The 21,305-nt window shown below is 46.0% G+C and overlaps 5 protein-coding genes across 5 annotated transcripts; 4 read left to right on the top strand and 1 right to left on the bottom strand.

The window, feature by feature from the left end:
- Nucleotides 1-1,375: 1,375 nt before the first annotated feature.
- Nucleotides 1,376-5,052, top strand: LACBIDRAFT_316305 (uncharacterized protein; the record flags this gene model as incomplete). The annotated part of the gene is made up of 5 exons (XM_001889695.1): nucleotides 1,376-1,504; nucleotides 1,558-4,057; nucleotides 4,186-4,379; nucleotides 4,430-4,799; nucleotides 4,868-5,052. The coding sequence occupies 5 exons, from the start codon at nucleotides 1,376-1,378 to the stop codon at nucleotides 5,050-5,052; spliced, it is 3,378 nt and encodes a 1,125-aa protein (XP_001889730.1).
- A 681-nt stretch (nucleotides 5,053-5,733) lies between these two features.
- On the top strand, nucleotides 5,734-7,023 carry LACBIDRAFT_316306 (uncharacterized protein; the record flags this gene model as incomplete). Its single annotated transcript, XM_001889696.1, has 3 exons — nucleotides 5,734-5,805; nucleotides 5,853-6,255; nucleotides 6,308-7,023. 3 exons carry the CDS (start codon nucleotides 5,734-5,736, stop codon nucleotides 7,021-7,023), a joined length of 1,191 nt encoding a protein of 396 aa, XP_001889731.1.
- Nucleotides 7,024-10,345: 3,322 nt separating this feature from the next.
- Nucleotides 10,346-11,517, top strand: LACBIDRAFT_256061 (uncharacterized protein; the record flags this gene model as incomplete). Its single annotated transcript, XM_001889697.1, has 7 exons — nucleotides 10,346-10,490; nucleotides 10,549-10,601; nucleotides 10,653-10,669; nucleotides 10,716-11,001; nucleotides 11,044-11,177; nucleotides 11,233-11,340; nucleotides 11,391-11,517. Coding segments are annotated over 7 exons (870 nt in total), but the record flags the coding sequence as incomplete, so codon positions are not given.
- Nucleotides 11,518-15,029: 3,512 nt separating this feature from the next.
- LACBIDRAFT_316309 (uncharacterized protein) lies at nucleotides 15,030-18,309 on the bottom strand (the record flags this gene model as incomplete). Its single annotated transcript, XM_001889726.1, has 2 exons — nucleotides 15,030-16,257; nucleotides 16,313-18,309. The coding sequence occupies 2 exons, from the start codon at nucleotides 18,307-18,309 to the stop codon at nucleotides 15,030-15,032; spliced, it is 3,225 nt and encodes a 1,074-aa protein (XP_001889761.1).
- Nucleotides 18,310-20,387: 2,078 nt separating this feature from the next.
- On the top strand, nucleotides 20,388-21,099 carry LACBIDRAFT_316310 (uncharacterized protein; the record flags this gene model as incomplete). The annotated part of the gene is made up of 3 exons (XM_001889698.1): nucleotides 20,388-20,478; nucleotides 20,537-20,918; nucleotides 20,970-21,099. The coding sequence occupies 3 exons, from the start codon at nucleotides 20,388-20,390 to the stop codon at nucleotides 21,097-21,099; spliced, it is 603 nt and encodes a 200-aa protein (XP_001889733.1).
- Nucleotides 21,100-21,305: the final 206 nt, after the last annotated feature.

Genomic DNA, 21,305 nt, shown 5'->3' on the forward strand with positions numbered 1-21,305 from the left:
CTCATCGCGAAACTAAGGACGACAACTCGTATCATCCCTCCACCTGGCACTCTTTGGTGTCAGTCACTCCATCGTCGCCATTGTTATGGGCTGGCGGCGGAAACTTGAAGACTCTACTCATCTTCGCTTGTCTGTTCTTGTTGTTCGCTCACGTTCGAATTCACGTCCTTCGACTTGTTTTCCAGCTTCGCATCCTTTTTTTTCAACCTGGCATATTCCCGATGCCGCTCATCGTCGGTTGTCCTTCCTGGCACTCTCCCATGCTTGTTGTTCTGAGGTATTGAACTGGTCGGTAACTCCAACCCACTCGTTATGAGAATGTGTGAGAATGTGTGGACGATGGAACACTCTGCTCAGCAAGTTTAACTCGCAAAGTTGGACTCACCCAAGTTCGCCTTGTCGGTTCTCCTTGTTTCCATTCCTGCGACTTACCCGTCCTTGGTCAGTTGGCGGTCCCCGTGGAACTATCATCTTAGGTCCTCTTCCATTCTGCTGATTCGATAGCAGAGGGGCTCTGACATATCGTCGTCACAACACCCTCGCATGGTTTCTTGCCAGCTATTGACAGCTTCATCATCGTCACTCCTCCCAATCTTCTTCCTGCGCGTTACAGCAACTCGACGTTGCCGTTACCTGTCATTCCTTCAGTCGGAGACTCGCTCCGCCGTTGTCAGCTTGGAATGGGGATGATTTGACGTTTCAGGTTGTTATCTACAGTATAAAACCCCCCCTCACTGTCGTCACACCTCAATCGTTTGCTTGTGCAACCTCACCTTCATGCGGATGCCAGATCCACAATCTTGTATTCATTCTATTCTGTTGAGATGGCAAGTCGGAACTGCTCGTAATGTACATAGTGCCGTTGTGCTGTGCTCTTCCTTCACATATCTCTTCGGAGTCGTTGCTTTCAATGCAACATCTGGACTTGTTTGCCGTCGTAGAGTAGTTTACTCGTATAGATTTGAGTCCTTTGCTTTTCCCAGCCTTCGTTGGAAGAATCTTACTCATCAACCTGACATGACTGATGACTGATTTTTCCGACTGCTTAGACTTGGCTTAGACTATTCTTATACGGCCAAAAAATGGGATTAGTTTATAATGGTATTTTGGCCTTATAGTCACCTCATAAGGCCATTTCTTCCTTTCAAGAGTGGTTTCTCCATGCTTATAAGGCAATGCGGGTTTTACCCATAATTTATGGGTTAAAGTAGCTTGACTTACAAGCGTGGCATTTTGATGAGGAAATGCGCCAACCACATGTACATCTTCACTTGTTTTCTACCACAACAATCGTTGTCATCTCAAAGCTATCCAATCTCAATTCAAAGGTACGTCACATTCCAACCAATAACGCTTTTCAATCAGCCATGACTGCATGACCGCTGACAACATCATCAACAGCATGTCGTCGTCCCAAGCTGAAGTCGAAGTGAAGCAGATCGATGGGGAAACAGAAGTGCAGAGGGGCGAAGAGTCGAAGATTGCAATTCCTTCGGATCACGCGGTGCGTACACCAGTCTTAGATCCCTCGGATCCCACCTGACTGGGCTCCTCTAGGCCGGCGCAAGGGCTGCAGACCCAGGCATTCTCGAAGAAATTGCCAAGGAATACCAAACCAAAGAGCCCTTTGGGGCGGCGCAAGAGACTCTGGGCTGGCTCTACTACTTGCGTTTTATGGCTGTTTCTGACGTTTCAGCAATACAAAAGGCTATTGTTCACTTCCAGGCTGCTATTGATGGTGCGGATGATAAACACCCTGATCTTCCGCGGCGACAACATTCTCTGGCGGTTGCTTATAACCTTTTCTACAAGGGCACTGGACTCTTCACCTGCCTGAACTTGTCCATTCATTGGTTACAGCTTGCTATTGATGACTGTCATTCTGACAGCCCTGATCTTCCTATCTGGTATCAGAACCTTGCTGTGTTATACTTTGAGCACTATAAGCATGAGAAAAATATGGATGATCTAGAACTGGCTATAAACTTTGATAGTTCTGCATTGGAAATGATATCCTCTGGTCATCCTGGTTTTGTCAAGTTTTTTGAGGGCCTGGCCCAGTCCTACTGTTCCCGTTTTGATAGGCTTGGGGAGGTGGAAGATCTCAACAAAGGCATTGAAGTTCTTCAGGGAGCAGTCAGAGCTTCATTGCGAGACCATCCTGATCTTCCTGAGGCTTGGAGAACTTTGAGTGTACTGTATATCAATAGATTCAGAATCAAAGGGAGTAAGGAAGATTTTGAGACTGCAATTTCACTCAGAAAATTAGCAGTTCAAGCAACTTCTCCTGGAACTACGGAGCATATCACTTACATGCAGAGTCTGGCAGCTGCTTATGGGGAGTGGTATAAATCCTTCAGTTCTTTTGAGGATCTTGAGCTTTCAATCAAGTATGTACGAGAGGCTATTCTTCAGGCTCCTACTGAGGAACCTATTTATGCCACCCTGCTTGGGGATCTGGGAGTTGCTTTGATGTACAAGTATAAGACTAGAGGAGGGGATGAAAATGTCAAACTTGCTCTTCGGTATCTAGAATTCTCAGTCAAATCTCTACCAGCTGGAGATGAGAAAATTCCACATTCTCAGAAAAATCTAGCCCTGGCTTATCTCCAAAGATACAGGAATGAAGGAAATATTGAGGACCTAAAACAGGCTCAGGATCATTTGAAGCAGGCACTTGGAGCTATCCAGCCCACTGACCCCCTGCTGTATGGATTTCATGATTCCCTTGCTGCTGCCTACCTGCTTTACTTTGACCAATTTGGAGACCTTCACTACATATCTCTAGCATTAGATCAATATAAACTGGCTGTGGCTTTCATATCACCTACTAGCATGGAGCTCTCTCATTGTGAACACAATATTGCCAATTGCTATGCATCAAGATATAAAAGATTGCATGATCATGATGACCTTGACCTTGCTATCCAGTACTCCATGCAGTTGCTTCAGCACATGAGTACTAACCATCAAGATATTTCTACAGCAAAAAGTATTCTTTCCAGTCTTCTTCATGACAAGTTTAAACTCCAAAATGAAGTAGCTGATCTTGATTCTGCAATGAAACTCGAAAGGGAGGCTCTGGATGCTGTTGGGGAAACTAATCCTTCACAACCAAAACTGCTGCATGATCTTGCTTTTCTTCATCTTGCCTACTTTGAATATACAAAAGATATTACTCATCTTGAAGCTGCAATACCTCTGATGGAAAAGTGTCTTGAAATGGCCCATGAGACTGATCTGGATTCTCCTGTCTATCACCATACACTTGCTGTTATGTTAGGCAAACTATGGATGGTTGATGGGAAAATTGATTGGATATATACCTGTATTAAGGTGTGTGCCATTGCAATCAACCATGCCAGAACAGATGAATCCATTCTGCCCATGCTATATCACCTCATAGACAAATCATTTTCAATCATTTGTATTCATTCACAAGCTCCCAATAATGTTTCAGTTTCTCAAGAGGTCTCAGCTGTTGAAGATGCATACTGTGCATTGTATTACTATAGAGCTTCTCTTACTTCATCCTTTGCAACACCTAAAGGATGCTTAGAGGCAGCTTTGGATTGGGCAGAATTTGCTACAATCCTCAACCTGAATGAAACATTAACTGCATACTCTTTTGCCTTGGCTACACTGCCAAATATTTTGTGGATTGGAAACTCTTTAGGAGATCGTTACAATTCTCTAGTTAAATTGAACATTTCAGGTCTGGTTTCCTCTGCTGTAGCAGCTGCTCTAAAGTTCAATGATGTCAAACATGCTGTTGAACTTATAGAGCAGGGTTTGGCTATTACTTATCAGCAAATGCTTGAACTGAGAGATGAACCTACACAATTGATAAAAAAATACCCTGAAATAGGATTGGAGCTTAAGCAGATCTCTATGAAACTCCAAGAAATTAGTGACCCTAAAAGAACAATCAAACAAGATTATCATTCACTGGTGATCAGACAAAAAGATCTCATGCATAAAATCAGAACCTTGCCAGGCTTTGAGAATTTTTCTTGCCAAAATTATACAAAGAATTATCTAAAGCAGCAAAGTATGGGCCAGTGGTGCTCTTAAATGCCTCACCTGAAGATAGTGATGCAATTATTCTACTACCTTCTACATGTGAGTCTTCTGTAAGTGCTCTACCAGTTCCTTTGCCTGATGCTACTATTGCAAATCTGCAAGATTATTGTGAAAAATTAAAGAAAGCTTTAGGATTCCACAATATCTCTGCAAGAGAGATCAACAGGCCTGAGAAGGAAAGATCTGGAAGACCAAGCCATTCAAGGTCAGCTGATTTGTCACTGAAGTATTTCAGAGAACTTCTCAGCTGGTTATGGAAGGCAATTGTGAAACTGGTGCTTGATGTATTGGAATCAGTAAGTAACAATTTTTTGTAATAATCAGCCTCCAACTAAATCATCAATAGAATGGCATTCATTCTGGAAGAATGTGGTGTTGCCCCTCTGGTCCATTCACATTTCTCCCCATTCATGCAGCTGCATCGAATAGCTTGTTTATTCAATCATATACCCCAACCCTGAATGCATCGATTGAAGCCAGGACTCCCAAAGCTACTACTACAAATTCAATTTCATTGGCAACAATTGGAATAACAGATATACCTGGAAAGCCATACTTAAAGCTTCCATCTGTTACCAAAGAGCTCAACTCCATCAAGGAGGTGATAGCATCAGCTAATATTCTCAGTGATGCTGAAGCTACAGTTTCCAATGTTCTGGAGACAATGGGGAATCATGAGTGGTTGCATATTGCATGTCATGGGGAGCAGGATATTAGCAAGCCATTGAACGGCTGCCTGAACCTCTATGATGCAACCTTAATCTTAATCAAATCCTTGCCAAAGATCTTCCAAGAGCCCAGTTTGCATTTCTTTCTGCATGTCAAACAGCCATGGGTAGTTCTGATCTACCAAATGAATCCCTCCATTTGGCAGGAGGTTTCATTGTAGCTGGATGTCAAGCTACAATTGGGACCCTTTGGAATATGGAAGACTCAGATGGCCCAAAGGTTGCAGAACTTGTTTACTGAAACATCATGGAGAAAAAGAAAGTCCTTGATGTTCATGCAACTGCAGAGGCATTGCATTTTGCAGTTCAGAGCCTGAAGGATGCTGGAGCCCCTTTTGAAAGGTGGATTCCATTCATTCATATGGGAAGTTGAATGATAAGTAGATTTTTCAATGATGTACTTTCCTTTCTCTAAATGTGTCATTCTCAATGTATCCACAGCAATTCTAACCATCATCCACTCTATGTCTCTTTTCCTCATCCCCTTTACATTGTTCCCACAGTTTGTTCTGCACGTTATTGTCATCATTTGCTCTCACCCTGTGTTTGTGTTCCCTTGTTCCTTCGTCCTTCTTATTCTCTCAGCCTTCTCAACCAAATAACAAACATTGTTCTCCCCCTGTCATATACTTTTTGTACGTATCTAGGCAACTGGTCATGTACTTTCAATTTGAGTTGTTCAACAAATGCATCTTGTTTTGTTTCTATATTTATATCGCCTGTGGAGCGTGCTCTCTTCCTCCGTATCGCCGGATACAAATCAGCTATATCTATCTATTGTACTGTCATTCTGTCGATTTCTCAACGTTCGTGAGTTTTTCTCTTTTCCTTGCTCTTTTCTTCAACTTTTGCTCTTTGAGTAATTACATACACGTGATTCGCCAAAAGAGGTAGTGGAGGCTGACTCAGCGGCAGTACAGCCATGATTCCTCCCACAGCCCTCCTAAATACCCAACATCGACAAGGAGACCCTAAAAAAATGTCAGAAAAGAAGGTTGGTCGACATATGTTAACAGTAAACGTGGAACTAACTGTTTACAGGTCCCCAACGCTTGTAAACTAGCCATGTCTCGAGCTCTTGGAGCCGCCTTCCTAAACCACCAGGTTGAACAACTCGAGAAGACCGTTTCAAATAACGGACCTGCCTCGGGGAACTGGAGAGACAGGCGTCAAGCCCACGAACGTACCTACTCACCTGGATCGCCGGGTGCTACTGCTACGAAGCGCGGTCCGAATCCGGTGGCACAGAGGAAGAAGGGTGGAGAGACGCCGGTCGATCGGACTACGAACATCAGCCCGACTGCGAGAAAAAGGTCAGGGGAGGAGGAAAGAAAGGATGCGGACGTCGTGGTCGTTGATGCTAGTGTTCTTGTCAACGCTCTGTATCAGGTGAAGAAGTGGTGCAGGGATGGCAGGGAAGAGATCGTCATTGTTCCTCTTGAGGGTGAGTATTGCCTTTTTTTTACCTTCGCCCCTCGATAATCGACCTTTTTAAGCTCTCAACACCCTCGATCTGCTGAAGAAGGGGACCACCGCCCTTGCCCAACGAGCTCGTGCAGCCTCACGCATTCTCGAAGCTCAAGTCGGAACCAACCCCCGTATCCGAGTCCAACGGGACGATGCCTTCGTTCTATGGGATAAAATTGGATTTCAGGATACGACAAGCAGCAGCGGCTCTCCTGAATGGGTACGAAGGACCATTTGCTGTGCCCGCTGGGAGCTCGACCACGCTGACGAGGAGTTGAAGAACGACCCTACCCGTAAATCTATCCCCCACCCCAAGGTTGTCCTTGCCGTCTTGGCTTCATCCCTCAACCTCTCGCCACAGACCGTCCCGCTCAAGCTCGCGGACGGTTCCGAATCCCCACTCACCCCTGTTCCTCTACCAGCTCCCGTTCTCCCTGCCTCTCACAAGCACGAACCTCGCTCGGCGGGAGTCCTCGTCTCCCAATGGGCTGCAAAGGCCGGTATTACCGTGCTTCCAATTGAGCCTACCCTCCCTGGCCGCGGCGCTGAGGACGACGATCGACCCAAGCGCCCACATGGAAGAGGACGTAGACCATCGGCTACAGATTACAACGGCCCAAGTGGCCAGAAGGTCGGACTCGTCGAACGCCCACCCGCCGTGATGGCCATGATGGAGATGGTGGCGCAGCCAAGCAAGGTCGTCCGCGTCCTCGCTCGTGGGGAGAAATTGGACCCTGATCCGTGAGATGTTCTATCAAGGCGCGCATTCTTCCCCAGCGCTTAAACGTCTCTGACACCCTATTCTCCAGTCCCCCGTCAACAATTTGCAAAGACTGACTAGAGGCGATGCAACTGCTCGGGCCCCCAAGCCCGCGGTATCAGCGGCTCATCGTCGTCATCATGCCGACATTCTTCTTTTCCTCTGCAAGTCTATCGGAATCGTACCGTGTGCATGAAATTGTGTGCAAGAAGAATGGTTACAGGTGAAGCAGACTGGATCTGGGTGGAGTGGATAACATTGGATTTTGGCGTTGTCGTGATGTTCTTGGATATTTCCCTAACTGAATCCATTCCCGCATCTTCTCCCCATCCTATTCCATTTTCAATGTTTTACATATGCGCGCTTTCTCGTCTCCCTCCATGATCTGTTATCTTCGTATGCCCTCTTATGTTCTTGATTATCAACTATCTTTCTTATGTGTCGTGTATGAAACGGGATATGATTCATTATTATTGAATAATTACTTGACATTATGCGCAACAGGTACAGTAGCTTCTCATTATAACGAGGCTAAGTCGTGTGAGTTGAGATGGACTTGCTATTCCCAGAGCATCCGAGATCGTGAGCGAGTGATTCGTATTCAAAAATCCTTGGGGTCTATCCGCTGGGTCTGTTCTGTCAATGTTCTGTCGTTCTCCCGGGTTTGGTTGAGGTATGTGATATTAGGCGTCAACCTCCTAGTGCTCAGGTGTCGGTTCGAAAGCCTCGCGAACAAGAAGCTCACGAAGTTTGCTTGAGATGAAGAGGACCAGAAATTCGTGTGTCGTCCTCAAATCCAGATGTAAGCCTTTCGAAGCGGCTGACAAGAACCTATCTTGTGCTTGTTTAGACAGATTCCGCCAATAGATTCTGGCTTCATCGGAATCTTCCTGACTGAGAGAAGGTCATTGAGTGAGTGTGGCGTTGGGCAATTAAGTAGTGGGAAAGCTACCCGAAAGTACTTCGAACCGCGATTTGAGCTGATTGCAGTAATCGTTCTGTAAATCCGAACTCTTGACTGTCCGGGTCCAAGTTTCTTGAGGAGCAGGCAGTTTCACCTGATAAACTGCTGTGCTGCCGTCCAATGATGTTGTGCTTGTGATGATCTACCATTTGCGCCAACCGTCTTGAGTTATCCTCTCAGAGCCTGAACCGACTACTTTCCGCGCTTTTTGGCGGTATTTATGATGTAGAAGGTTCTCAGCACTATATGCTGTATAAAATCCACACTGCGCCCACGTTGCCAATGCCACTCCGTAGTGATGTCACCGGGCGCTGTACTTTAACCGCTGTCGAACATTATTATCCCTGGTATAGCGTTTTTAAATGGATAGATTGCTGGACCCAGTTGGGGTAGGACACAGGTTTGGATACATGATTGGGCCTCGCAGTGCCAGGTGTAGAGTCATATTGTGTTGAAAGACGAATTTTTACGACCGACGTCAGGCCGGCGACTGCCGGTACAGCCGTATTACCTTATGGAGACCATCAGGAGAATCATCTCTCGATCTTTCACCTTGCACAGGCGCCTCGTTGGTAGGTACATATAATAATCCTTCCACAAGAGTCACTAAAATTTAATTCTAAATTGGGAAGAAAATGCTGAACAAATGTACGTCAATTTTTGTCAATTCTGTTCTCATATAATTGTCCCGCTGGCATCGTTACACAGGTGAGGGCTATCACACTTTTTAGATCGATATAATGGCAAGCCTCTTATACAAGTAACAAAATTTTGATGCACGTCGTATCGTCTCAATTCACATACTCCAGACATTACAATTGCAATCCACCTGCAAAGTTGAATGTTCAAACACAACGGAAACAGAAGAGGGAGGTCAGGGAGCAAATACACCTTTTTGTGTACTTGGCTTTCCGCAATCGTTGTCAAGCCACAGCAGTGGCTTTGGGGCTCGAGGATAGGGGTTGCAAGTTCTACTCGCGCCATGACCTATTTTGTCAAATTAATCGAGTCTTTGTAACGAGTCATTACGCCCACAAATTCAGCTACATAATACCGTCACACCCTAACCCACAAAGCCCCTGTATGGCATGACTAGTAATTACGTGAGAACCATTGTTTTCAAAGGCCGACGAATTTTTTTAAACAGCATTCGCCGCCGCATGACCCCCTCACGGGAACTTTCCTTAAGCAGGGGCTCAATACAAAAAGCTATAAAGCACTCGGTCGCTGACGACCTACCCACCAGAGACCCTTTGAAATTATTACCTGCCCACCTCAATGGAACACACCATCATATATGCCTCCGCCGCTCCGTACGTTCCCTACAGTCCATCCCCATCCCTTTTAATCCTGACGCCACGCCTATCTTACACCACAGATCGAAAGAAGAGTTAGAATTGAGCACTCCGCTCAATTATTCCTCTCCGCAGTGCTGCCATTGTGGCTATAGGGGCAGTCACAGCGAGAATTGCCCGTTCAAGTGAATGGTCCTGTTCCCTGACTACCTTGTCGTTTGTGAGTTGCTCTCGCCAATAAATCATGTCTTTGTAACATTTTTTTTTTGGCAGCGTCCGTCGTCCTTTCTACTTTCTTTGATTTTAACCAATCGCGTCTTCTTAGTCTCCGTCTTCGCCTAGTCACCACACTGCCAATGTTCTCGAAATCACCCATTCCATAAACGACCTCTCCTACTCAACTCCTACTTACTTGTTACTTACGTGGCCGTACAAATTTCTCGCTTGCCGTGCGCTGTAAATAATTGTGTTAAACGTTACTTGAGTAGACAGTACAAACTTGAAGTCAACTTGAACTTAAGTGTTCACGAATCCAACACGAATCACTCAACGCAGTCTGCAAAGATAGGTGCCGAAGAAGCCGACATTAATTTGGATATGTTTGGCGCATTCGGCCGGTGGACGCGCAAGCATTCAATTATAATGCTCAAGCAAACACAGCGCTCTCTCACTCGTACTACAACAATGTCCGATTCTTCGACCAACAAACTACATGTCTCCAACAACGCAAGCAAGAACCCAAATCCAGTCCAAGAGAATGCCACACCAGCTCACTGGGTAAATGCAACTGGTTGCGCATTTCAGAACCCATGGGACAGCTGGCGATCTCATACCATCTCAGATCGGCTTTCTGTGCGTTTTTAGTTTTCTTTCTCGAATATTATCGCTGCTTATGAATAATACTCACTTTTAGTTGGTTAACGCGGCCCGAAACTTCCCATCGCATCCTAAGGATCCAGCCACTCTCTTCCCAATCCGAACGCCTACTTGGGGGCGGTCGAGCGGGGATGGGGGTAAATTCGTTGAAGATTCATACTTCAACGAGAAGATTAAGGTTACCTGGCTTGGCCACGCTTGCTTCTTTGTCGAGTTCCCCGCCCGTGTAGGTGACAGGGGTGTTCGCATACTTTTCGACCCCGTTTTTAGCGACCGCTGTTCTCCTAGTCAGTGGATAGGTCCCAAGCGATACACACGTATGTTGTTGGTTTGATATTGGGTTTTGTGGGTGATCTGACTCCAGCATAAATACAGCGCCCCCTTGTAAGATTGAAGATATCCCTGAAGTTGATGCTATCGTAATATCCGTAAGATCCACAGTTATTCGAAGTGCTTGCGTTTCATAAATTCTATTTCAGCATAATCACTACGACCAGTGCGTTGATGTAATTTTGCTCTGATCAAAACTGACATGATTCAAGCCTTGACACGCATACAATCCGCACCCTCCTCGCCCGCTCGCCGTCACGCTCTCCCCACATCTTCGCACCTCTCGGAAACGGGCCGTACTTCAAGGATCTGGGCGTAGCAGCATCTCACACGCACATCATGGATTGGTGGGACTCCAAACGCGTCGAAGTCTCTGTCGCTGGCAAAGATGACCAACCGAGCGCCGTCGACATCACCTGCACACCAGGCCAGCACTTTACTGGCCGTTCAATCTTTGACAACTTTAAGACCTTGTGGGGAAGTTGGACGATCGAAGAAGTCGTCCAGGACACGACCTCATCCTCACGTCCTCCCGTCAAGGTGTTCTTTGCTGGGGACACTGGCTACCGCGCTGTCAACGATGGAGAAGATGAGGACCAGGTTCCGGTTTGTCCTGCATTTAAGCAGATTGGGGACCGGTTTGGTGGATTTGATTGTGCGCTGATACCTATTGGGTACGTAGAATACCATCTTTTTGGGAGTACATCGGGGCTCATGCGTGTATTCAAGCGCATACCTCCCTCGTCAATTCATGTCCCCCATCCATTGTGCACCGCAGGATAGTGTACGGCTTTTTCAAGACATCAAGGCGAAGAGAGCTGTGGGTATGCATTGGGCGTAAGTCGTCTAGCAGCTTCGTGTCTCCAGTTTTGCTTAGTTCACCACAGGACATGGGTTTTGACGAGCGAGGACGTCCTCGAACCGCCCAAACGTCTTGCAGAAGAGTGCAAGAAGCTTGGAATTGACGATGACGCATTCACGGTGTGTGATATTGGGGAAACTCTGTTCTTTTAGTTTTATTGCTTTGAGTACCCGCAGTTATATTTTTCGGACTCCTCATACTTTTGATGTTCAGACTGTGTTCAGATGCCTTTCTGCTGCCTCCTGATTTGATTTTGTTTTACAGATTATAAATGTGTGGAATGCAGTAACGACAATGTGGCAAACTACTGGTGTTTGTAGTTGCTATTACATAATAGCTACGCTTATGTGATAGCTACGCTTATGTGAGAGCTATGCTTATGTTATAGCACGCTTATGTTATAGCACGCTTATGTTATAGCACGCTTATGTGATAGCAAGTGGCTGTGTAATCTCTCTTGCTCGTATACTTTTGCCCTCTCTGCGGCCTTCCACCACATTTTTACATCATGTAAAACAGAAGATACATTGAGATTATTGCGCAAATATAAGCTATTACAAAATTTCTATGTATTTTACTGTTCAATTTTCAACTACATCACAATATAACTGTTGGGACAAGAAATTCAACAGGGAAAGAATGTGATGGTCAATTTGACATTTGGATAATTGATCAGCTTTGAATATTAGCTGAAAAAATGTGAGATGAAGTGCCACAGTCATTTGAAATCAGAGGATAGGTAAATCATTCAATGTATGCCTAAACAAAAGAGGTTTCTGGGATTCTTCCCATTCCCGAAGAAATTAGATTCAAGTCAGCTATGCAACAACTATTGATGCCTGAGCCTTGGGTAAAAAAAATGGAACTGATACTTGGGATTGTGTCAAGGTACAAAATATGCTGTTATGTCCATCCTACTGTTGCAGAGAAACAGTTGTTTTTAAAGCTTATGTGTGAGTATCTAGCATTAATCAGGAGATCCTGACTGCAAAAAAAAGCTGTAATTGTACAGAATTGTAATCATGCAAAGGGAAATGAAAATGATATCTTCTACAAAATATATTCTGTAGTATGGCCTGTGAACATCAAAATGGAGGTGCTTCACATACAGCCCATCAAGCAAAGGATCAATTGCTCCCACCCAAATTTTTTAAAGTAATCCAGGGCTTTATCATTTGGATGTGGATAGTCATTTTCCTGAACCATCACAGGAGAGGATTAATTCAGCCCACACAATATCACTGCTAGCCCATTACAAAATACAGTTTAATTAGCTAATAAAAGGCCTGCACAAGATGTCCTAGAAATTTCAGCTCCCTAATTACCTTGAAAGAGAATCAGAGCAGGAAATGATGCTCTAGGCTAGTCTCCCGTAGGCAACTCCTATGATGATGGTGATGACAGTCGATCTCCCTCATATGGAGTCTGCTTTTAGTCGCGCCCATCAAACCGTAGTAAAATAAACTAATCACGTGTAGTTCCCACGACCGCGTCATGTTCGCTAATTAGTGATACTGCTGAATATTTTCAACGCGTTATCGGGGAGATCAGGCGCGTTCTATGGCTCAAAACCCTGCAAAGGAACCATTCAAATTTAGCAGCCCTTTGGGATGGAGGATATGCCGCAGAATTATACAAGAAAAGCTCCCCTTTGGACCCCATGACTATCAACTAGATGGCATCACACACGCTTTGGACGGGCAAGACGTAATCGCCATCTCAGCGACAGGATCTGGGAAATCGGCCTACATTTACATGCTCGCAACGGTTTTGGTCACTCTGGGCAAAGATCCTTCCTTGTCTCCGTCAAAGACTGTGTTTTCTAGGGATCCCGTTCTCATCGTTGTTTGTCCTACAACTGCACTCGAAGAAGACCTTGTACGTTCATAGTCTGTTCAATTATCAGTTGGGGTGGTAACTTAGTTCTCAGGAAACTAAAATGAAAGCATTCAAGATCGAAGCTAGGGCCATCAATGCTGTCACCAAGATGATGGCGGAAAAAGAGGGCGTCAATATTTGGAGACAAGTCCAAGCGCAGGTGTCTGTCCTGCTGGTGTCACCGGAAATGCTCTCGACGCCGGGTTTCGAAAACCTACTACAAGAGAAAGTATTTAAACAACGTTTGTTTGGACTCATCATTGATGAAATTCACCTTCTAAATACATGGGGGGCTGGTTTCCGACCCATGTTTCTACAAATCGGGTATATTCGTGCGCGCTTTCCGATGGACACAATTCTTATGGGCCTGACAGCAACTCTACGAAAAGGAAGACATACTGAAAGTGTTCTGAAATTCCTCGGGCTTGATAACGAGAAGATTCACCTCATCCAGCGCTCAAACGCCCGTCCCGATGTCCAAATCTCGATCCGCACAATCCGCGCGAATGCAAACACAGAACACTTTCCCCAATTAGACTGGGTTCTACGTGCGAAAGGGAACGTCCTCATTTTCTGCACTTCAATCCGTGTTGGCTTTCGACTTGCCGTCTATCTATGGCATCTTGATCCCAACGACGCGATTCTTCACAACACCATCCGCTTATTCAACTCGTTGAACTCCCCTGCATACAACACCAAAACCTTCCAACTTCTACAAGACAACACCGGCGCGAGGATCACAATCGCTACAGACAAGTTATCGGTCGGCGTCGACATTCGCAACTTTGAAACGGTGGTCATCATAGACCCAAAAGACCTTGACGATCTCTGGCAAAAGGCTGGGAGAGTTGGGAGGGACAAAACCCAGGTAAAGTCACCCAAAGTTATCGTCTACATTCCTGTCAGCAAAATGACTGCTGCCCAAGAGTTCGTGCGCATGCAGTCGCTCCCCCATCTTGCTTCCATGGCCTCGAAAAAGGGTACCTCACGCTCGAAGAAGAGAAAACATCCATCTGGGAACGACGACAACTCAGACATTGACCCGGGTCTTGCCCGTGTCATCACTTCGAAATGCACCCCGCGCGCCATCAACGATGAGTACAACAACCCCGTTGAAGACCCGAAATGCGGACCGGAGTGCACAACGTGCGCTCAAATCATCCCTATTCTTACGCCCGAAAAGCCTTGTGACTGCAGTGGTTGTGCACCTGAGCATGAGAGTGCCACAACGAATCCAGCCGTCAAAAAGAAGACATTACCCCTCAATCTTCGTGTTACGAAGGACATGCGCCCGGCGGGCCTCGCGATTCTCAAGCGCTTTCGACAGGATCTTTGGTTAGAGGCTGATGAAACCATGACGGGCATGCTTCCACTCGAGGCCTATCTCCCTGATTCAGTGATGGAAAACATCTTGGACGTGCTTCCCTATTTACTCAGTAAAACCACCCTGCTCGCCATCCAGACCAACGACAACTCCTTCCTTTCTGACGCGTGTCATACCCTTCTCCAACCATTCGTAACGGACAACATTTTCCTGGCTGGTGCAGCACCGCACCTTCTCAAAACAATTCTTGAGATACACGAACGGTTTGACGAGATTCGCCAGAAAAAGAAGGAGGTTGGTAAAGCGAAACGAGATGCCAAAAAGGCCGCGCTTTCGGGAAAAAATGCAGAAGTCGGTGCTGGTTTACTTTTAAACACTGATGAAGGGAGTTCAGATGGGGTCGAGTCGGAGGACTCGACCTGAAAGCTATTAGGTTTGTACATGAATTATTGTGATACTAGTCTAATTCTCTGTTCCACCATTCTCATCATCCGTATCCATCACATCTGCATCTGACTCGGAGTCCTCGGTTTCATTTCCAGATGTCGACTCGATGTCCTGGATCACTTTTGCTGCCTCTGCGTCCATATCAATGGGGAAAAACACTAAATCACCTTCGGAGATGTGAACAATTCCGAATGTGTTTCCCGAGTTTTCGACGACAACGTCTAGGTCTTCTTCTTCTTCGTCTAAGCTGTCCTCGCTGTTATCGTCCTCTGTGTCAACAAATGCCTGAGGAGATATATCCCTTGAGGTTTGAAGACCTCGGGATCTTGTCGTTTTGCTTATCCAATTTTTTAGTTTTCCCCCTCCACCAAGTTTCTTCAGCCCCAACTCGAAGTCGTCCACAAAGAGATCTACATCGAAGGTACGCCCAGCCCGAAAGGTGTGTAATTCAGTGTCCTGATAGACTTGCATTAATATTCGCATTTCAGCGAGTGCCTTCGCCTTTGTATGCTTTTTGGAACGTGGTGCGAGTCCAACCCCCTCTAACCACGTTGATTTCAGCCGTGCAACATGGTGTAAGTTTCTTGACCAGACATTTCGGATAAAATTGTTGCCATACTCAACACCTTTACGCCCCACAACAGCTTCAAGAATTCGATTGAAGTATTCCTGTATGGTGTCCCCCGCTGCAAAGCCGCCTTCGCAGCCTGTTAAATTGACGAGTGAGAGCGCTAAAAGTGCGGATTTGAGCTCCGGCCCACTTTCCCATTCTAGCTTTGTTATCATTTCAAGGAAATAAGCCGTGTAGTTTGAATGAGGTGAACCAGCGAAGGTAAAAAGCATGGCCTTAATCATTTCGTAGAGACGGCCAACATTGCCTTCTGCAGAGGCTAACATTGCTTCTCGGGAGATCATCGTCTCACGCATAAAGGCGATGGAGCGTGCTAAAACCTGATCTCCAAGAAATTCCTCAGGTGAAGGAGGTGGATTTTGTGATTTCTTTTTTGGTGGAGGTGGTGCAGGCCGTGGCTCAGTCCAGCGGGCTCCTATGGGAACAGAGAGCGGGGATGAAGGATTGGAAGTTGAGCATAATCCCAACATGGCACGTTGTTGAGCTCGCGAGCTCATGTATTTTCGATACAGGTTTCTTGCAGCCACCTCAAGGTCTTCAAATGCAGGGAGTTCAGATTTCTTTGCGAGCACTTCGAAATATTGCTGCAGGTTCTTTTGACCATAGTGGAGTCTAAGCGTGTAAGTTTAATGTCTGATAAATATGAAGGTTATAAGCTTGAACTCACCGCCAGCAATCCAAGATTCGGGCATCAAGAACAAGGTATGCCAGTTGTGAGTGTTGGAAGTAGTCAACCTTCTTCAAATTCAAAGGCTTTTTGCGTCCGATTTTCGTAGCACTGTGGCTCAGTGTAGAGGGATCCTTTGATAGATCTCCACCCCAGTGAGAACCAAACAAGCGGCTCAAATCCGTCCACAATGAGTGCCACCATTCCAGAAGAGGGTCGAGAACCCTGAGGGTCTCAAACTCATTCTCGTGGAATTGAAGAAAATCTTGAATATCTAAAATTTTGTTGAAGGTCAATCCATCACCTCCAATTGGAAAGAGGCGCTTCTTGAAGCTTTCTGCCGTCTGCCCTGTCTGTGCTAAAAAATCAAGCAGTGCCTCTTTCAAGTCAGTGACTACCGTCTCATTTCTGCTGCTTGATGCAAGAGGATGGACTTTGGTTTGCTTTGGTGGTAATCGCTGCTTCGCCGCTCGAGTGCGGTAGAGCATAGAGACATGCTTCTTCATAAATGAGAGTTCAGGAATGTGCTGCACAAGGGTGTTAATCCACTGCAGGATACCGACTGTCTCCAAGTGCTGGCTATCAACAAGGCTCACAAAGTTGTTCACCGTAAGGTCCTTTCTTTTGTTCTCTGCAAGGCAATCACGTTTTGCAGAGAGGTCAAAAACATGAGGGTCAATACCCTCAACCTCATAGTATGTCGCCGAAAGGCCAATGTTGAGCTTGTTTTCACGCCCGATTGCAGGATTCCGTTGGATGAGATAGTTTTGAACATTGTCCAGACGTATAACACCAATGGAGTCTGCATCGGCACCATGTTGAAGTGTTTTTTCTGCCTCACGTTCAGAAAGAACGCACATAGCTTTCATAATCGTGCTATAGGCAGGCATATCACCAACACGCGCATGATGGCGGAAAAGATCATAGCTTGCAGAGGAGGCAAAGTACAATAACCCGGTGGCAAGTGGAAGTAAATTGGCACTGGATGACCGAGAGAAATTGAGTGTGCTGATGATATGAGTTGAGATAATCTGAGGTGGCCGTTTTTGACGGATGATTTTAATACCGTTTTGAACTCGAGGGGGTCGTGATGCTACTTCCATGATCAAGGACCAAGTGAGTGGTTGCTTCTCTTGAATAATGCCCTGCACTTTATCAAAGGTAGCTGCACCGATGTCAGGCCAGTCAAGCCTCATTTCCAAGGACTTTGTCTGCTGCTTGCGTGTTACTGCGACATGTAGCCCACTAGATAATTTAACGGCACTCTCAGCTTCATGAATTATCTTTGCCTTGACTGTCTGTGCAGCGAATGCAGTCAGGGCAGGGCGGACTGGCCTTATTTCGAGGTAAGGTACACTGGTGGAGTACATGAGATGTGACTGGCGCTCATCAGCCCCATATGGATGCTGCATCCAGTTATTCAGGATATCAGCAGGTCCATATGTACCACGACCATGCATAAAGTGCTGGATAATGGAAGAATTTCGTTTCACTTCTTTCGGATTTGAAGTTACCAATGACTTTCCATCAGGGCCAAGCTTCCGTTTTGCACCAGGAGATTTTCCTTTGCTTGTGTGATAAAGAAGTTCACCAAATGTCCACTTAAGTGTCCCTTGCAGAAAAGCGAAAAAGGAATCAAGTTTGTCTGCATCTGGGTCACTGACTTCGTCGGGCGTACCCATTTCGGGTGGAAGGTTTGACGTTGTTGAGTCTGACAACAGACCCAGACCTCGGCTGTTCCGTGCCTTCTTCGCTACACTCTGGCCCGAATTTTCATCATTTTTTCTCTTGTGGCTCCGCTTAACTGATGTTTGGTGGCTCTGAGGACTGGGGGTGGCAAGATAGGCTGGGTAGGTCTGAAATCCAGTCCCTGTGATGGTGGGTGTACCGGGATTTGCATTGGGAGTAGCCCACGGAGGGTAAAATGGGCGAGGAGGTGTCTCAAATGACATTAGAGCAGTATTGGGCATATATTGGGGGAGTTCATCGTGGGACATGGCTGCGGATGCCTTTTACTATTCAAACCGACGCGTCGCGTCTCGTTGTTTAGCGCTCTCACATGACTCAAACGTGGGAATAAAGGGCATCAATTTTTTACTACGGTTTGATGGGCGCGATTGAATGCAGACTAGCTCTAGGCCAGAATTTGAGGGCAGTAGGGCAGATAAAATTTACTGGAAAATCCCCAACAGAGTAGACTGTGATGGGGGGGATAGCAGGTATCCAAAGGCCCTGTCAGAATAAGGTTGGTAGGCCAGTTGTAGGTGGAGATGGAAAGATGGGTCAGTAGTTTATAGCTCATGATTGTAAGATAAGATAAGATAAGAAATATTCCTCTTTTTTTCGCTTTTTCCCTCTTTTTATTTTATTTTCTTTTCTTTTCTTCTGTAGCAACTACAAACACCAGTACCCTGCCGACAATGTAGGCTACGCTATATATTAGTTTATAGGAAAGAAATTTAATTATGAGGTTTTTGGAAAGGTCACGTGAACTTCGAAGGGTCACGTGAATTTCAATCATTTTTTACTCAGCATTTCTATTCCATTTGAAAAATCGCAATGCACGGCTCAGGAGTGTTTTGAATGTTCTTACCTTACCACTCGCCGCAGTGACCAGAGGGCCAAAAGCCGCTTGTCGCCACGTATTTCTCGTCGACGTCGTCGGGGAGTCCGGCAACGGAAATAGATTAGAGACGTCCTCAGCCGCGTCATCTTCGTCATCTTGACCCGAATCACCATCTACCAGGACCCATGAGTTTCAGGTCAAATGCCTGATCCCAAAATGACCAAATTTTGGGATTTTCCTCCAGATGAAATTTCTCAATATTTCTCCAGATGAGGGACCAGGCATAGGATTTGTCCAATTTTTATCTGCACAATAGATCAGGCTTAGTATATACCGTAAAAAAATTCTGCTGCGCGGGCAATGCTAGCAATGGCCAGGGCCCCAATTTCGAGGCAACTTAACAATAGAAAGCTATGTACAACTAGTCTTTGTCATCTGCTTCAGCCTTCAATGCAATTCTGCCCAAACTTTCGGGATTTCCAGGTGGCTGTCACAATACACGATCAACTTTCGAGAGGGGTTTCAAGATGTTGGGTAAGTCCTTCCTTGGCCAATCCATTTCGCTTCATTGAGGAATACTGGATTGACATATATGCTACCCCTTGAATTTTCAATACGCGACGCGAACCCTGCACATGTTTTGTCATGACAAAAACATAGATCTCAAAAAATATTTAACCAGTTTTCATCCATACTTGGATAGTGTTGTGCAAGGGTTCATAAACCCACACGGGTTTGCGGGTAAGGGTTCGTGGGGTACGGGTAGAGGTCAAGGTTTCTGAACCCTCACCAAACCCTTACCCTCGACACGGGTGTGGGGTTACCTGCAGCTTTTTGGAAGGGTCAGGGTAGCAGACAGTAGTAATTTCTCCCAGCCGGGCATGATGTATCAGTAACTGCAATTTAGAAAAAAGATGGAGGTGGAGTACCGCAGAGCTACTGAAGGAGACTAGATGGCTGAATACACTGAGTAACATTCCTCCCTCTCCCAGTTTTCTTCGCACTCCACTAGTTATGGAGGTATTTCAACGAGTTCTTGACCCAAATTCCACCACCAGAGCCCCATGCGTGCACCCCCTTCAACTCTCCTCTTTGAGATAGTCAGTAACCAAAAGAGAGACACTGAAAATAAGTACTATAAGTACAGCCCCAATGTTAGAAAGTTTTATCCAACAAATGGCACCCACTCACAGTAAACCCATTCCTGAACCTAGACCTCCTGGCGCTCGTAAACGTGTCCTTGCTGCGAGTCTCGCTTCTACCGATAACATCGATGTCGCTGCTGTGAAACAGCATAAGCTCGAGGCCATAGCTGCAGAACGCCAACAACACCAACCTTCCATTCAGGATGCCGATGCCGACGACGATGACCAAGACAACGACCTCACTGTGAATACTAGTCTTCGACCATGAAATGCATCCTGTATCCTTGAGGCGGCTGATGGAAGTGATGATGTTGAGCCTGATGTTGCGACAGGTGGATGGGGTGGTAGCTCTGATGACGAAGAGATGCCTGGTTTGGAAGATGTTGACGCCAGTGACGAGGAAGACGAAGAGGATGAGGAAGGGGAGGTTGAAGAGACTGACGAGGCAGAACTTGGTAAGTATCCTGTTGGCCATCGTCAAAAGCTTCGACTCACTGTGACCATTCTTTCCAGAGCGTCTGATTGAGGAGTGGACCTCACCAGTCTACGCGTTCTTCCAGCCCATCCCTGATATTACCTACGATGCCAAGGGCCGCCGTGCTCATGAATTCCGCTGTGCCACGGCTGTTTGTAAGTGCAAAGGGGCCAACGTGAGGATGGTTCGGTGCTATCTTGATACGACGGACCGAAAATCGACAAGAAACCTGAAGTGCCATGCAACTGGATGCTGGGAAGCTGAGACCATAGATAGTGCTTTGGAAGTGAAGGTTGACATTTGCTCTGCTTGCGCAACCCTCGGAAACCTCAAGGATGGTTCAATTATGGCTGCCTTTGAACGGAAGGGGAAAGGGAAGATCACGTACTCACATCGCCAGCACACCAAGCCAGAAACCTGGTATGAAACTTTCTCTCTTCTACTCTCTTCATGCTGAACATTACTTGACAGTGTGGAGATCGTTCGTTGGGTGGCGGAGAGTATGCGCCCTTTCAGTATAGTTGAAGACCATGGCTTTCGCTGCCTCATGAAAACGGGGAGGCCTGAATATTACTTACCATCGCATTCAACCATTTCCTGAGATGTCAAAGAAGTTTTCATTAGAGTGCGAAAGAGGATCACTAAGATGCTTCAGGTCAGTTCATATGTTACTGTTGATATCAGAAGATTTGTACTCACTTTGAACCAGGAACACGATGGGAAGCTAAGCTTTGGAACAGATGCTTGGACATCCCCAAACTCCAAAGCTTATATTGCTGTAACTGTCCACCTTGAGCAGAATGGGGT

The sequence above is a fragment of the Laccaria bicolor genome, genomic scaffold, assembly GCF_000143565.1.
Source record: "Laccaria bicolor S238N-H82 LACBIscaffold_71 genomic scaffold, whole genome shotgun sequence".
Taxonomy (NCBI): Eukaryota; Fungi; Basidiomycota; class Agaricomycetes; order Agaricales; family Hydnangiaceae; genus Laccaria; species Laccaria bicolor.